This window comes from Puma concolor, chromosome C1, assembly GCF_028749965.1.
Source record: "Puma concolor isolate L17-30 chromosome C1, mPumCon1.1.hap2, whole genome shotgun sequence".
NCBI lineage: Eukaryota > Metazoa > Chordata > Mammalia > Carnivora > Felidae > Puma > Puma concolor.
The window spans coordinates 44,336,067-44,353,208 of NC_141674.1; the positions used below are offsets into that span (position 1 = coordinate 44,336,067).

At 54.5% G+C, this 17,142-nt stretch overlaps 2 protein-coding genes across 3 annotated transcripts in view; one reads left to right on the forward strand and one right to left on the reverse strand.

The window, feature by feature from the left end:
- Positions 1–4,494, forward strand: part of ACOT11 (acyl-CoA thioesterase 11) — a 53,433-nt gene extending 48,939 nt beyond the window's left edge. For both annotated transcript variants that reach the window (XM_086717066.1, XM_086717065.1), the window contains exon 16: positions 244–4,494. In XM_086717066.1, the coding sequence (XP_086573192.1) occupies positions 244–399 (156 nt within the window). In that variant the 3' untranslated portion in view covers positions 400–4,494. The remainder of the gene's footprint in view (positions 1–243) is intronic.
- FAM151A (family with sequence similarity 151 member A) lies at positions 470–12,996 on the reverse strand. The gene is made up of 8 exons (XM_025912264.2): positions 12,713–12,996; positions 11,583–11,729; positions 6,285–6,437; positions 5,096–5,255; positions 3,446–3,670; positions 2,574–2,713; positions 1,667–1,810; positions 470–1,239 (listed from the first exon to the last, which is right to left on the reverse strand). The coding sequence occupies exons 1-8, from the start codon at positions 12,837–12,839 to the stop codon at positions 569–571; spliced, it is 1,767 nt and encodes a 588-aa protein (XP_025768049.2). The 5' UTR covers positions 12,840–12,996; the 3' UTR covers positions 470–568.
- Between the last annotated feature and the right edge of the window lie 4,146 nt (positions 12,997–17,142).

Genomic DNA, 17,142 nt, shown 5'->3' on the forward strand with positions numbered 1-17,142 from the left:
CACCCAGTCCCTGTCCTCCGGAACCTCCTTCATCTGCCAGAGGAGGCACATGATGACAGTGTCCTGTTTGTCAGTCCCCAGAACAGAGGTCAGGGAAGCCTGCTGGAGGAAGTCACAGTGTGTCACCTTCTGCGGCCCAGGGGTGCTGGCTTGTGTTTTCTGCCTTCCCTGCCCGCCTCATGCCCACCTGGCTCCCCCTGGCCCCCCGCCCAGCCTCCCTGAGTGTGGCTTCCTGTCCTGCAGGTGTCCTACTACAACCAGGCTACCCCGGGCTTTCTCAACTACGTGACCACCAACGTGGCTGGTCTCTCTTCTGAGTTCTACACCACCGTCAAGGCTTGTGAGCAGTTCCTCTTGGACAACCGGAGCGATCTGGCCCCCAGCCTCCAGACCCTCTAGGCAACCCTCAGTGGCCACCTCCTGCCCACGCCCACTCCATCCGGTCCCCAGGGACGGGACACATGTGCAGTGCATTGAGGAAGGCAGGGGCATTTATTCCTTCCTGCCCCCTCCCCGCCCCGGGGGAAGCCTTCACCCAGGGGTCCACCTGCCCAGCACCACTGGGCGCTCAGTTCCTGCCAACGTCCGCCAGCAAGTCTTCACGGTAGCTCCGGGGCAGCCTGTAGTAGATTCGGGTCTTGTCCATAGCCCTGGCCGCCAGCAGCGCTGCCCGCACGGATGCATAGTTGCCCCCCAAAGGGCTGTGCTCCACCGTGACAGTGGCCCTGGGGGAGGCGGCCAGCAGCCTGGCCACGACTCCAGCCGTGTTCTGGCCCAGCAGTCCTGCGTGCAGCTGGAAGGACACAGGCTGCCAGAGAGCCCGGCACAGCTCCAGCATATCTTCAAGCAGCTGTTCCCTGTAGCCGCTGCCCAGCGCCTCCACGGGCCAACCCGGTGCCACTGTCACATGGGGGAAGATCTCAGCCACAGCCGTAAGCAACTCCTGGCCGTCCAGGTGGCCAGGGACTGCAAAACTGCCATGGGAGACTGTGGCCCCGATCCACACAGGCCGAGGCAGGTGGCCGAGTGTGGAGAGATGGGCCAGCATGGCCAGGGCTGGCCGGAGGGCTGAGGGCTCTACGTGCAGATGGATACCCCAGTGTCCAGGATGCCCAGCGAGCTGCAGCAGGCAGGACTCCAGTGTCAGGGCGGGGCCTCCCGGGGCACGTACGATGGGCACCGGCTCCTTGGCCGCAGGCTCCTGGAGGCTAACGTTCAGCAGGATCATGCCTTCTCTGTCTGGAAGAGGCAGTGCAGACAACGGTGTCAGGAGTTGGGGTTAGGGTGGGGTGTCAGAGGCCCTTGTGAAAGGGGTGGTAAAGGAGAAGCTGGTGCCCCATCTGCTGAGATCTGTTGATTGGTCCAGGCTCCGGGTGGAAGGGTTGCTTTATAAATGTGCCCGGGGCTCATAAGGATGACGTGATCAGCTGCTAGCTCAGCTCTTGGCCTTTGAGCCCTGGGGCCTGTGCCTGCCTCTCCTGCAGCAGATATAGGTCAGGGCTCAAGGGCACTGAAGGCTAGGAGTCCCGTGCTCTTGATAGCCCTGTACTCCCCCACCGTGGCATCCAGCCCGTTGCCACGGTAACAGAGACCCTAGGTTCCTACCCCAAGCACAGGAACCCCGCACAGTTTATCTGGGAGCACAAGGGCTAAAGGCAGACCTTACCTGGGAGGCTAACCATTGCTGTTCTCCCGTTGCCCTGGATGTGAGGAACCAGCCACTCCACGCTCAGACCGTCTCCCCCGGGGGGCTGGAGAAGAGGGATCAGGCTGCCTCCCGTGTAGTAAATTCGCTTCCGCGTGGCATTCGCTGTGGGACCCCAAATTGCCAAGGTGAAGCGGCCACCATTCACGGAGTGCCTTCTGTGCACTGTGTCTATGCGCATTCTAAGCCTCACAGCAACCCGCCAGGCTTGCTTGCTCCAGTGGAGTCCACTGGAGATTATAAGAGACTTACCCAAGGTCCCACAGCCAACGAGCAGAGTTGCTGGGGTGGGAACCTGATGGAGCCCCAAGCTGGAATTCCCCCTCCCCTCCCCTAGATGGCGCCTGTGCAGGAATGTTGAGAACCCGATGGGTTCCCTTTGGGATGGCTTAACTGCAGGCTCTCCTAGGTTCAGGGTCAAGGGAATGAGGGGTCTGGACAAGGGAACAGGTAGCATCCGGGCCACTGATTAGTGGGTACAGTGAGGGGGGGGGGCAGTCTCTGAGGAACTATGCTGTAAGGGAAAAGTACATGGGGTTTGGAATTTGCTGGGTTCCAGTCTAAGCTGTGCTATGTACAAGCAAATGACTGTGTAGATTACTTAACTGCTCTGGACCTCAGTTTCCCTATCCGTAAAACAGAATCACAGCTTCCTGGATATGAGGCTTGCCCAGCATACCATACCGAGGTCTGGCACACGATAGGTGCTTGAAAGGATTCCTTGACCCCGTTAGACCCAGAATTTTCCTCTTCCGATGCCTCGCCCCTCCAGCTCTGCTCCAGTGTCCACCAAATGCTGCTCTGTGCAGAATCCAGGCCCACCCCCCCCCCCCCCCGCCCCTTCCTGCCCACCCACACCCTTCCCTACCGGCCAGCTGCTTGAACTGCGACAGGACAGGCTCAAAGAGGTCATAGTAGACTTGGTGAGAGGCACTGTTGTCTCGGACATAGAGGAGATCGTCCACTGACACGGGGTCCGAGGCGCCCTGCCACAGCGTCAGGCTGTACCTGGGGCCCAGAGAGCCAGCTCAGCACCTGCCTCGGCCCAGCAAGGTCCTCAACCCCACTCCTGTGCTCAGAACTGGACCCTAGCTAGGCAGGAATAGAGCGTCTGGCCTCCAGCTTCCCACCAGCCCCTTCTCCCTGAGAACTACCTCCTCCTCAGGGGCAGAAGGAGCCACAGGGCTTCACGAATGGAGAGCAAAAGCAGAGACTGAGAAGGACGGAGGGGATGGCCCGCCCTGCCTCCTCACTGGGAATGTCTATTTCTGGTCCTGTCTTAGGGAAGGGACAAGGACAGAAAGGGGTGGATACAGGGCCATGGGGGAGAAGTTAGGTGTGGAGGGGGAAGGAGACAGCCTTTGAGACTCCTGTGGGAAGTGGCTGAGGAAGGTGGGGCTGGGCAGCTAGGAGCGGACTGTAGGAGTGCAGATGGGGGGGTCCCTCAATTTCTGCAGGACCATCCTGGGCAGAAGTTGCAGGTGCAGGCTGTGCAGGGCACAGCTGGCTCCCATGGGCAGAAGACTTTTCATTAGGTAGATGTTATCCACCAGTGCACTGGCTGCCTCAAATGGTAGTGAGCAGCCTGTCACCAGAGGTATACAAGCAAAACCAGGGCCGTAGTAGAAGATGTGAGCACCAGCGGGTATTAGACAAATGTGTTTAAGTGTCTGGAGGCATCAATGCCTGGGCGTGGGTTTGGTGGGTCAGGGGCTAAGGCAGGGGCCTGGGAGTTTTCACCTCTGAGATTGGCCCAGCAGCCAGCTGAAGTGGGGCCAGGCAGCCCGCACCATGACAGCCCGCACGGGGAAGGTGACCTTCTGTGGCAGTGCTCCCACCAGTCCCTGCATCTTTTCCACCATGGCTCTGGTGTATGTTCTGTTCGGGAACAGGGGCACATAGAGGGTGGTCCAACCCGGAGACAGGGTGGCCTCAGGATAGTTCTCCTGGACCAAGGCCAGAAACCTGCAGAGAAATCAGAGACACTGGTCTTTGAGAGCCTTGCTGTCCCCTTCCCCATCTCCTGGGATCCCGTCACCGTGCTAGGAAGTGACAAGGCCCGGTGAATATAGAATATAAGGACAGAAGCAGAGTCCTGAAGAACATAAGTGACTTATTTAGGTCCTATAAATAAGGCACGGACTTTGGAGTCAGGGGTTCTAGGTTCCAGCTTCAGGTCCTGACTCTGTAACCTTGGGCAGCTCACTCAACCTCTTTGATTCTCAAAGATGGCGTCCCTTTTGGGAGGGCAGGGCCTCTGAAGCGTCCCCATCTGGACCGGGGAGACAAGCCAGGGCCCCCCGATGTGGGAATTTGGACTCTGCCAGCTGTAAGTCTCTGAAGCTTCGGATTTTATTTTTAAATTTCATTTAAACTTTGCCCTGATAGAAATTTTAATAGAGAAATAACATGACCCTCTCCTCCCTAAACTAGTGAGTGAAATCGACACTCCAAGAAGATGAGCCATATTTATCTTGGGGCCACTGACTGCATTGTCCCAACTGCTGCTTTCCAAATGCATCTCAGTTTGAGAATCACAATAAACACTGGATGGATGGATTGTTGGCTGGCTGGCTGGCTGGACAGATGGACAGATGGATGTTAGAATCAGAAAGGCCTGGCTTTGAATCTTTGCTTTGCAATCATTAGAGTTAGGCCAGTCGTGTAACTTCAACGAGATTGTTCTTCTGTTAATAAAATGAAAATAATAGCACCTACCTCATTCTCTTGATAACTCAAGTGCCTTTTGAAACAGGGGCTGGGCACATAATAAACATTCAACAAATTGAGTCTTGATTACTGGTCAGCTTTCTCTTCTGCAAAATGGGGGGAGATACTCCTAACTTGATGTTGCTATGTAAAGGTTAAATTGGACACACTCTCTTCTTTTGTGTGGCCCTTCACTATAAACTGTGGAGCACTATGCAGCTGGTGCTGGTGGCAGTGCCGGGATTTCAGGGGGGCTGGGGAAGGAGTTAGCACTTTTAGACTTTTTTCTAGCAGGCCAAGCCCTGCCTTGGTCACTGGGGATACAGAAAGGACTGGGCCCTGTCTGCCCTCCAGGAGTCTGCAGTGTAGTAGGGGCTATAAACCTGTCATCGGTAGTGACAGCCCAATGAAATCGGGGCTGTGTTAGGAGGGAAGTGTGGAGGAAGGTTCTCAGCAGCCTGGGATGTCAGGGTCGTTTTTGGAGGAGGTCATGACAGGGCCTAGCTTCATCAGGGAATGGGGGAAAAGGCAGAGAGAACAGCACGTGCAAAGGCTCAGAGGTCAGATGACAGGGTGTGTCTGGAGGTAAACTCAGTAAATGTGCCCTGAGCACTTTCTGTGCCAGATAGATGTTGAAGGAAGCGGGCTGGATGCAGCTGGGGCAGAGAGGTGAACACTCACTGTGTGGCATTGACCTCGATTGAGATGGGCACATTGGGGCCCCTCAGGATGTCGGCATTGATCCACACAGGTCTTCGGACTCTCCCGTCCTCTGTGAGCCGCCGCAGGAGGGCCAGGGAGGGGCCCACAGCCTTGAGGCTCTTGAAATCCAGTTTGATGCCTGTGGGGAGGGGGCCAAGAACTTGGGAAAATGGCCTCTCTCGCTCAGGGCAGAAGAAACCGGCAGACTTGACTTCCTGGAGCAGCGAGAGCAGGTATGGTGTGTGTGTGTGTGTGTGTGTGTGTGTGTGTGTGTGTGTGTGTGTGTGTGTGTGTGTGTGTGTGTTTGGGGCTGGGAGCGGGAGGAGGAGAGAAGCCAGGCACCAGATTCCAGCTGGGTGAAAAGAGGGCTTTCAAACAGGCAGAGCTAACCCAGAGGAAGGACCTGCCTCTGGGGAATGAGCTTCTGCCCCCGCCCCTGGGGGAGAGGGGAGGAAACAGAGGCTTGGACTTGGGCTGGTGTAGGGGTTGTCAAGCATCTGATGAAAAGAGACCATGGTTCTTGGAAAGGGCAGGCTTGGAGGGTCCTGAGCCACCTGAGCCTGTGCGGGGAGTCACTTAGCCTGCAGGGAGGGGTGTTTGAGTAGAGGAGGGCAATCAAGGTAGATGAAGGGCCCCTGTGAACACAGGCCTGTCCACTCAGGCCGGCGATGAAGAGAACTGCAGGGGCGAGGCTGGGAACTGGGAGAGGGGTGTGGAAAGCCAGGCCAATGAGATGACTCTGCCCGAGGACAGTGGGGAGCCATGCAGGGCTAAAGAGGGGAGTGGCGTGACAAAATGGGCATTTTGGAAATCTCACTCAGATGTGCCTGGTGGCTGCGGTGGAGGGAAGACTAGAGCGGCTGAGTTTGGGGACGGCATGTGGCGAAGGGGTGAAGGACGTGGGGGGAGGGGTGAGGGGGATGCCTTGATGCCTAGATTCAGATGGCAATTGGCAAAGGGACCTGGGAGGGAAGGGCAGAGTTGGGCTCTGAACAGGCTATACCCAATTTGGAGGATTCAGGAGGGAACAACCTGAACGTGTTTGGCACTTTGCCACCCCCCACCTCACCTGGAATTCTCTGGGCCACTAGGGCCGGCAAGCTCAGACAAGGAGCCAGGGGAGGACCCGAGAGCTGGGGAGCTGGGGAGGGGCTGAGAGAGTCCTCACCCTTCTGTGAAGAAGCCAGCACAGCCTCCAGCCACTGCTGCAGGGTGTTGTCGCTGTAGATGGCTGGGGGGTGCGCCATGACGGGGACTCCTGTCTCATTGACCGTGTTGAGTCCTTCTATGGTGACGTCTGCCTCCAGGACCATGGCGTTGCCTGGGCAAGAGGCACAACTCGATCAGTTCCTTAAAAAAAAATTTTTTTCCCATCACCAAAGCCTCATGCATTTATCAAAGAACATTTGGAAAATACAGAAAAGCAGGAAGAAAAAATTCATGCACATTTCCATCATAGTTCATGTTCGGATGTATTTTCTTCCATTTTTGCCTACATATGGTTTTTATACAATTGAGACCACACTACATTTGCAATTTTTGATCTTTTTCTTTCAGTATTATGGCATCTTCACAACCTTCTATGTCTTATTAAAAAAGGAAAATGGCGGGGCGCCTGGGTGGCGCAGTCGGTTAAGTGTCCGACTTCAGCCAGGTCACGATCTCGCGGTCTGTGAGTTCGAGCCCCGCGTCAGGCTCTGGGCTGATGGCTCAGAGCCTGGAGCCTGTTTCCGATTCTGTGTCTCCCTCTCTCTCTGCCCCTCGCCCGTTCATGCTCTGTCTCTCTCTGTCCCAAAAATAAATAAACGTTGAAAAAAAAAATTAAAAAAAAAATAAAAAAGGAAAATGGCTACAAAAACTCTGGTTGTGGGTGCTCACCACGATTTAGTTAACCACCTCTTATTCCTGAGACATTTTGGTAGTTTTTAATTTTTTGCTACTAACAAATGATGCCTATTTTTATCCTGACTTTTGAATTATTTCTAATCCCTACTTGTGGAACTTGAGGTAGGGCCATGAAGGGTCATTTTTAAAGTGTAAATTATTGGGGTACCTGGGTGGCTCAGTTGGTTAAGCATCCAACTTTTGATTTTGGCTCAGGTCATGATCTCGTGGTTTGTGGCATTGAACCCCGCATCGGGCTCTATGCTGTTGGTGAGGAGCCTGCTTGGGATTTTCTCTCTCCCTCTCTCTCTCTGCCCCTCCCCTACTCATGCTCTCTCTCTCTCTCTCTGTCTCTCAGAAAGTACATAAGTAGGGGCACCTGGGTGGCTCAGTCAGTTAAGCGTCCGACTTCAGCTCAGGTCATGATCTCACAGTCCGTGAGTTCGAGCCCCGCGTCGGGCTCTGTGCTGACATCTCAGAGCCTGGAGCCTGCTTCGGATTCTGTGTCTCCCCCTCTCTCTGCCCCTCCCCTGCTCATGCTCATGCTCTGTCTCAAAAATAAAAACATTACAAAAAAATTAAAAAAGTAAATAAGTCAACATTAAAAAAAACTAAGTCTGTATTATCACATCACCGTCTAGAAAAGTTGTTCTGATTCATATTCCCACCTGAGGTACGTAAGCTTGCCCATCTCCTTGTACCCTTAACAGCACGGAGCATTGTTCTTTTCAGTTTTCAATTTCAATTTTTAAAACCCTGTCCTCCAGAGTTCAACCTAGGAGAGAGTTAAGGCCTTCCCAATGGAAGCAGACCGGGAAGACCCTGCCAGGGTCACTCGGCATTTGGGGTGTGCAGTGGAGGGAGGGAGGGGTCACGTTCAGCTCTGCAGCATAACAGACACTTGGCATCAGCAGGAGCCCTTTCTCCTGGTTTGCACTCACAACCTCCTGACCTCTCACCTCTAGCCTGGCTCCCCTTGAAGTGCATTCTCTACACACAGCAACCAGAGTGAGTGTTCTAAACGTGTACGTACCTGATCACGTCACTTCCTATAAAAAGCAACCAAACAACAGCCCCACCCGTTGCCCTTAGGATCAAATCCAAACTCCTTACCATAGCCCTTGTGGTCCTGCATGGCCAGGCTTAGGCCCTGACAAAATTTCCAAGCTCACCTTGAGTCCCCCTCTCCCTGATCTCTAGGTTCCAGCCCCTCCAGCTTCTGCAACATTAACGTGCACACAAATCACGCAGGCACTCTTAAAATTCAAGTTCTGGGGGAGTCTGGGTGGCTCGGTCCGTTAGGCATCTGACTCTTGATTTCAGCTCAGATCATGGTCCCGTAGTATGTGAGATCGAGCCCCACATGGGGCTCTTCACTGACAGCGTGGAGCCTGCTTGAGATTCTCTCTCTGCCCCTCCTCTGTGCGTGTGCTCTCTGTCTCTCAGACTAAAGAAATAAACATTTAAAAAATATATTAAAAAAAATTCAAGTTCTGAGCAGTGGGATCAGGGGTGGGACTGAGATACTGCATATCTAACCAGCTCCCTAGCCATGCCCATGCCCTTGGTCCATGGACCACACTTTGAGTAGTGCTAAGGCTCGAATTTGTTGTGTGCTCCCATCTCTGGGCTCTTGCTCATCGTTGTTGCCTTGGCAACACTCTTTCCTCTGCAGCTTTACTAGGCCACCTTCTGCTCATGTGTTAGTGTTGGCTTAAAATATCGCTTCCTCAGGGAGGCCGTGCCTGAACCCCATGCCCAGTCTGACTTAGTCACCTGCTTCTGTGCTACTTTTTTGAGTGCTTGGCCCCATGTAATTGCTCACTTAGCATCATCCTTCCTGATTGTAGGCACCACGGAGCAGGGTCCAGGTCTGAATTGAACATCACTTGAATTTCTGGTGCCTAGTTGGTATCAGGCCTCAAAAAAACAAAACAAAACAAAAAAAAACAAAAAAAACAAAAAACCAAAAAACAACAACAACAAAGAGCTTCACAAATGGTTGTTGAATGATGAACAACGGAGTGAATTAATGATAGAAAAGTCAAGATCGATAAACCCAGGTCCAGAAAGGTTAAAGAAACAGCTTGGCCAGAGTCAGGATTTTTGCAGATTTCTCTAGAATCTAGGTGCCTGGATTTCCAGGAGGGGAAGGAAGATGAGTGCCAGGCTGTCCCTGGCAGCCAGCTGGGCATTTCACATCATCGCATTTCATCCTGTTATAGATCCTACTTCTAGAGTGTGGGGCTCCCTGTTGGCAAGGTGGGGATGAGCCTCCCCAGGCCATGAAAATAGGACATAGGTGTTAAAGCACGTTGTTACACTGTAAAGGACGTTATGAAGGCGGCCTTCATTTTGATGAGCACCAATTTCTTTCTCATCTTAACTTTTGGTTAAGATGCAGAGAGGGGGGCGGGGCAGGGGGGCGCCTGGGTGGCCCAGTCGGTTAAATGTCCTACTTCAGCTCAGGTCATGATCTTGTGGTTTGTGAGCCCCGCGTCGGGCTCCGTGCTGACCGCTCAGGGCCTGGAGCCTGCTTCAGATCCTGTGTCTTCCTCTCTCTCTGCCCCTCCCCCGCGCACGCTCTGTCTCTCTCTCAAAAATAAGCATTAAAAATTTTTTTAAAAAAGACGCAGAGAGAGGGGTCCAAAAGGCTTGGGCCCCGGTGAGGCCCAGAGAAGCCAGGCCAGAACCGGGTGGGGGTGCAGGTAAGAGGGTAGCTCATGAGAATGGATGCGTAGCTGTCTCCTTCCCCATCCAGTGGGGGCCGGTGCCAGTCTCGGGGAGGCAGGGTGCATCAAAAGCCATCTCTGAGCCCTGGCGACCTTCTGATGCTGCCTCCCTTAAGGCACTGTGAGCCCGTTGGAGACAAGGTCACATCTTACTCATTTCTCAACCTTCCCCTGGAGATCGACCCAGAGCGAGGGCCCAGCCGCACACTCAGTGAATTGGACTGAAGACCGGCAGAAAGTACATTCTGGACCTAACCTGCCTCCTTGGGATTGCCACCTAGGCCCAGCTTCTTCCTCAAAAAAGCCTTCTGTCTTGTCTTGCCCTCGAGATGCTGAATCTGGGGGGCCGCCGTGTTCGGGCGGGGTATGAGGAAGGGACAAGTGAGGAGGGAGGGAGGGCTGTCTCCTGAGGGGACAGGAAGCTCCCGAGGCCTCCCCCCATTCCACCCCACGTGCCAGGAGGCTCTACACAGCACAGCCAGGCAGGACAGCACCCCGGCCGAGCGGGCAGGCTCTGGACCCAGATTGCGGCCTACTGGTCCCAGTGCTCCTGTTTGCAGTCTGTTAACTCTGGCGGTTACTGGACTTCTCTGGGCCTCCTTTTCCTCACTCACAAGAATTATTATTTAATGGAGATAGCCTTGGTTAGGCATTCACCGAGTGTTAATCATTATTCATGTGGAGGAGCTCACGGAACTAGAGTGACCGTACCTCCCCCTTTGCCTGAGATAGTCGGATGTATTTCTGTTGTCTCCGCACAATTTTCTTTTTCGTTTTTGCTTATTTTTATTATTTATTTTGAGAGAGAGAGAGAGAGAGTGTGTGTGTGTGCACAAGTGGGGGGAGAGGCAGAGAGAAGGAGAGACGGAACCCCAAGCGGCTCCGTGCCATGAGTGCAGAGCCTGATGTGGGGCTCAGACTCACAAACCGTGAAATCGGGACCTGAGCTGAGATCAAGAGTCAGATGCTTAACTGGCTGTGCCACCCAGGTGCCCCATGTTGTCTCCGCATAATTTTCGGTAATGATTTCTTTCGCTATCGAAAGTGCCCTGGTTCGGATGACAAATGAGATGGAAATTCTACCAATCCGTATTCTGCAGAGGGAAAAAGTGAACTGCGGACAGGTGACGTCACCTGTCCCAAATCACTCTGCCAGCAGGGGGCCAAGGTAAGACTTGAACCTGGTTCCGTCTGCCTCCCAGATCTTGGCTCTGGCCCCTCCTCTCCACATGGAAGTCATGTCCAAGATGATTTCACCAGCCTAACCTTGCCCCTGGGTCCCACTCGGTCCCCACCCCAGCTGTGGCACCACCCTTCTCCTAGAAGCCTACTCCGGGGCTCTGGCAGGACCCTCCGGGAGAAAACTGGGCCTGGGGTTCTCTCCGGACCCCCGAAGCTATGCTAAGGGGTACCTCTCCCTGCTGCTTGCTATTGGGCACTGCCTGGTTGGAGTCATTGACTTTCTTCTTGGCCAAAGTCCTGCTATAGTGGGGTCGGATCGCTTGTCTGCTACCCCAGGGCCGCTGACTGGTTGCCATAATCAGCCTGAACTGGAGACTCAGGGGCATCACACAATTCGCTCAGGTTTTCACAGCTTCTTTTTGATAGCACTGGGCCTCAAACTCACATATCTTCTGGCTTCCACAGGCTAGGCAGGGACAGCTGTCAGCTGGCAGGTGGTGGAGGGGGCAGCTGGGACGGAGGGCAGGACATGATGACTTTGGAATCACACATCTGGTTCTCACCACAATGCCGCCTCGTAGGTGGTGCTGTCTCATCCCCACCTCTGCTCTCCCCCCACCTCCTCCACCCCCGCTCTGGCCTGCCCCAGACCTGGCAGCCAGACTTACTGCTTAGGGCAGCCCCCATCTCCTTCTGGCTGTTGGCAGCGTGGTACCAGGTGACCAGCAGGCCATCTCGTTGGCTGATCTGGCCGAGGCTCTGAAGGTAGTCCAGCATGTCTGCGTCCGGGCGGCAGACTGCTTCCTGCTCACAGCCTGGAATGAAGCCCAAGGGGTCCATTAGCATCGGTTCTCGCCTCTGCCCAAGACCCCTGTCCGTTCATCCCACTGACCCTCCCTGGGCTCCCAGGGTGTGTCCAGCTCTCCATCTGACAGCGAGACAGGGGGTCTCGGGGTCATCAGCGCTGTGCGCGAGAGAAATGTGTGGGCTCCTGGGCACAAGGAGACCCCAAAGCAGCCTAGGCAGTCAGGACGTTCACAGAGGAGGGAACTTTTAAGGGGGCCTTGAGGATGGGTGCAAATGGGATAGGAAAGGGGGACTGGGTTGTTCCTGACAGAGAGAACAGTATAAGCAAAGGCTGGGCCCGAGGAAAGAGGGTGGTCACCTAGAGGAATAACCACTGGCTTGCGGGGGACATGGTGTGGGCAGCATTGGAAAGGGGCATTGTGATCAGGTTGTGAACGGCCATGAACGCCAGCAAAGGGGTTGGCTGTGTGCTGAGGGCAGCGAGGGGGTTTGTATTTAGCAAGATCTCACGGGCTACAGAGTGAGCGCTGGCTGGAGAGAGCAGGCTGCAGACAGAGGCCGTCTGCAGGCAAGCCGAGGCAGGGGTCAAGGACCCCGGAGGCCGGGGTGCCCGGTGGGCAGGGAGGGTAGAGGGGGCGCAGGGTAGAAGCCAGGTGCTGTGGCTACAGACACGAGGCAGACGCGGGAGTGGAGGCTGCCCCCCAGTTTCCGCGGGAAGGGAAGGGGAAATGGGCATGGGGGGAATACGAAGTGAGCTCTGTCTTCTGAGTCTGAGATGCCCACATCATCTTCAAACGAGAAGGCCCATTCAGGGGCCCAGGAGGGAGGTCTGGGCCGGGTGGGCAACCGGAGCCTGGTGGAGGAGGAGGGGAAAGTTGATGGGGCCTTCTGCTGGGGACAGAGTCTCAGTGGGGGACGTGGGATGGGAGAGGAGGCTGTCAGAGTGGGCGACGGGGAAGCCAAGCAGGTGGCACGACAGGGAGGCCCCTACCTGGCCGGGTGCGTTGCTGCAGCACGAAGCTCAGGACCATCCCCAAGGCGAAAACCAGAACCACACTGGCACTGCCGACGAGGGCCCACTTGGTCTGACGGCTGGAGCACCACTTCTTACACGCCATGATGATCCTCTCTGTGGGATGCCTCCCGGCTCCTCAGGCCCAGAGTCCCCGGAGGCTCCCTGTAGCTAGGATCCCGGGGGAGGCAGGAGCCCCATGCGGCATCCACTTCTCCACGGAGACACTCCAGCTCCCGCAGGTCAGGAACGTCTAGGTGCAGAGACCGCCCCTGAGGCTCCTCCTCCCTCTCTCCCCTCCTCCTCTTTCCACACCCTCTCAGGATCTTAACGAATCCAGCAGAAAGTCCTAACACCTCCACCACAAACTTTGGGCCCTTCAAGAGGCCAGAAAAGGTTGGACCAAGCCCCCGTCCCCTGCCTTTCTGTTCCTGCCTGGGAGTCGGGATACTGCCCACTCGACCTTGCTTTCCTGGAGATCGGAGCAGGAGTCTTCCCCTGTGCAAAAGGTGGCAGCTGGATCGTTCTTTTCCGTATTCTGCCCTGCCCCAGGAAGTCACCAAGGTCAGGCAAGGGTTGATGACAAGGACAAATTAGATGTGCCCGAGGCATATGAACTTTCCTTCCATCCCAGATTGTGGTTGACAGATTATCTACCTGAGATTGAAGCTGATAGGCTTGGCGTGCTGGCCTAGGTTACACAAGCCACTCCTGGGGCAGTGAGTCCACAGGGAAGGGGCTGAGTCACCACCTCGCTCTGAGGGTGTCCTGGGGGCCCCTGGCGTGGGAAGTAAGTTAGAGACTGTCCCTACATCAGGGACCCTGGAATTTAAATGAGTCCAAGAATCATCTGTAAGGTACACAGGGACTTTGGTTTACAGAGGCTCACAGAGAAATCTATCAGGGCCACTGATAGATTGACTGATTCAGAAGCACACGCACATGTGCGTGTGTGTGTGCGTGTGTGTGTGCCTGTTAAGACTATCTAGAATGATGAATGATGCCCAGGTGGGACGATGGAGGGAATCCGGGTGGTGCGGAGCATGTCGGGAGGGAGTTTGGTTCAGATCTCGTGGGGTCATGGGGGTCGTGGGTCATCGCTGAGGAGCTACCCAGGAGGACCCTGGACACAGAGGCCTGGGGCTTGGGACCAAAGATGAAGGTGAGAGCATCATTTCCTGCCCAACCACAAAGAGAGAAGTGTCTTTCCAACCAGCGCACTGTGTGTTGCTCGTCATTCTTGGGAAAGATGCCAGTGAGCTCTGAGCTTCCCTACCTCTCTTGGCTCTGAGGTTTCTGCAGGCTGCATCTCAGAGGAAGAGGGACCTTATCCAGCTGTGGCTTTCTGGTAGGCGGAACAGCTCTGAAATGGACACCAGGCTGCAAAGGACCCCCCTATGACACTTCACACGACACGGATAACCAATTGGTTGCTGAGCCCCGCTCTGTGTGCGGCACTGTGCCAGGCTCTGGGGACCCCCCCGTGACATATTGTAGGAGAGAAGAAACCAAGGGGTCTCAGGAGGCTCTAGCATCTCGTATGTAGAGCAGCCATTCTAGGGCTGGTGCTGAAGGAGGGGGGTTCAAGCCTGTAAGGATGTCAGACCCGGCAAGCGCCAATGGCAGGGCCCCCAAGGGGAGCAAGATGGGTCAGGGAGGCACGGGGGGGATTCGGAGCACAGAGGAGGAAGCCAGTCTCCTGGGTGGGGCAGGTGGCCTTCAGAAGAGGCATGGCCTGAGCTGACCTGGAGAATCATGGGGACAGGAACTAGGGGAGGATGTTCCAGACATAGGGGAGTGCGCAAAGTCGTGTGGGAGAGGCCTTGCTTGGGGACACGGGCAGTGCAATGTGACTGGATCACCAGGTGGGAGTGGGGGTGCTCAGGGAGATGGGCCTAGGGGGTGAGAGGCCTGGGTCACCCTGATAAAGAGCTTGGCCCCAACCTGCACAGGGTGGAGAACCTTCACCTATGGGAAAGCAGGAGAGACTTGCTTGGCTTTGCATTTTGGAGGGTGATTCTGGAAGTCGGTATTGAGAAATGGCTGGGGGAAGTTCCAACTATCCCTAACACCTGGGCCGTCTGTTTTAGCACCGCCTTCCTCAGCCGTGTGACTTCCCCCACTACACCACTCCGAAGGACAAAAGGCTCACTAAGGTGTGAACCCCAGCCTTTGTTACCTGGGTCACTTTGATACATTACAGACCCGAAACAAGAGGGTGTTAGGAAGCAGCAACATTTCAGATGGGGAGCAGGTGTCTTTTGGAAGGAGGCTCCGCCCACTGGTCCTGAGAGGTCCCCTCCAGCTTTCCCTGAGGCTGCCCCTCCTCCCCTCCTTCCCCAGGGGAGCTCATCAGAATGTGGGGAAATGCAGCCTTGAGGTTCCCCTCAAGGGAGGAAGAATGACTGATTGTTCCTGAATCCAGCTCACGAATGTTCAACTCGCACTAGCTGGGGCCCGCTGGACTTTGGGGAGAACAACGTGGACGCTGCTTCTGAGGCGTTTAGAATCCAGTTGCCGTGTTAAGGACGTGGGAGCAGAGAGAAGGCCCCTGGCCAAGACAAAGCTGTCTGGAAAGCTCCCTGAGGGAGCTGGTGGTTGATCTGGACTTTGAAGGGTGGGTAGGATCTCTTAGAGACAAAATGAATGCTTATGATCTTCCCCCTTATAGAAGTGACATGAGAAAGATGTTGGAAAATTCAGAAACATGGAAAAAGGAAATTATTTGGAAATTAGTGAGATCCACTAACCAGCTGTAATTTGTCTTCATTTTGTTGAAGCTCCTTCCAGTCTTTTCAATGCACACTTATTATTAGTATTTTTGCTTTGTTTCGCCTTTTCTAGTGGGCGTATTAGTTTTCTATTGCTGCTGTAACAGCATGGGGCAGGGAGGGAGGCAAGAGAGGCCAGGGTAAGAACAAGACTCATTTCTGCGGCAAACACCTTCTTCTGCAAAGACCTTGGGTACCAGCTCTGGGCCAGGCTTTGGGTGCCAGGCAAGCAAAGATGAAAAGACATCATCTCTGTCCTTAAAGCATCCTCGCTATAATGAGGGAAATAAGCAAGTGACTAGAAATCTACAGCATGCTGTCATAGGTGTCCTGAGCTATGCTGCAAGAGCAGAGGAGAAAGCCTTAACCCAGCTGTGGGGAGGGCATCATGGAGGGCTTCCTGGAGAGATACCGCTTGCATTTTGACAGACAGGTAGGAGTTATACAGGTGAAGTGGGGAGGAACTATCTGCAGAAAAGGGGGCCCCCAGAAAAAGAAAGACGAACACAGCTTTCTCGACAGAAGAAAAGGCACTTTGGGTCCTCAGCCGTCTTGTGAAAGAATGTAAGAACAAACAGCCGCCTCCAGGTCAGGACCTAGCCTCACCATATTCGGAAGTGACGACTGACCTGATGCCCATTCTGAGTTCTCTCCGCAGGATCTAAACCCCTCTGAACACTGAGATACCGGACCCACCGGAGCCGGAGAATCGATGATGCTGACCCTTGCAGGTTCTCGAGATTTTGACCTGGACTCAGTCACCATCAGATGACTTTTGCCCCAGTGCCATGCTGTATTCCCCATTACACAAACCCTTTCATGGATTCCTTAGCTGAAGAGCTCCGCGATTTTGTTGGTTGAGGAGACACTGCTTTGGGAAAGGTCCCTGGTGTCCTCCTTCTCTTGTGTCAGGTAAAACCCTTCCTTTTCCTATTCTTTGCCTTGGCTGTGTCGTTGGGCTCAACACCAAGAGGTGAACCCAGTTTGGGGCAACAGAATGGAAGAGAAAGGAGACTCCAGATGGAGGGAGCATCGTGAGAAAAGGCACCGAGGCAGGGATCATTACCGTGAGTTCGGAGATACCACCGAGTTGCTAAAGCAGAAATTGTGGAGGAGGAGACGGTGGGAGATGAGACCGGGTAGCAATCCGAGCAGTGTAGTGAGCTAGACACGCTAGTGGACAAACCTCCTGTGAAAACAGCTTAAATGCTGGATGAGATATAATAATCTTTTAAAGTGTTTCTCTAAGCTGATGAAAAATGACACACAAACAGGAACAGGAGCTCTAAGAGGCAAGCAGCTGTGAAGGCTGACTTTTGTCCCGAGGAATTTGACCAACCCCTGGTGATGCTGAGTTTCCACTCTGGTGGCTGTACAGATGGGGTGACAAGGGATAAAGCCTAGGGCCCCCTCCAAAGCGAGGGTTTTAGTAAGATACATGAAAATGGAATCCAAAGGCTGCACTCTGGGTAAGGATGCACCAAAACTGGTGGGTTTGGCCTTTGGTGGGTTAAAAATATTCCTCTGGGGGCTCTGGGCTGGCTGAGTCAGCAGAGCGTGCGACTCTTGATCTTGGGGTCATGAGTTCAAGTCCCACACTGGGCGTGGAAACTACTTAAGAAAAATAAACTCCTCTGA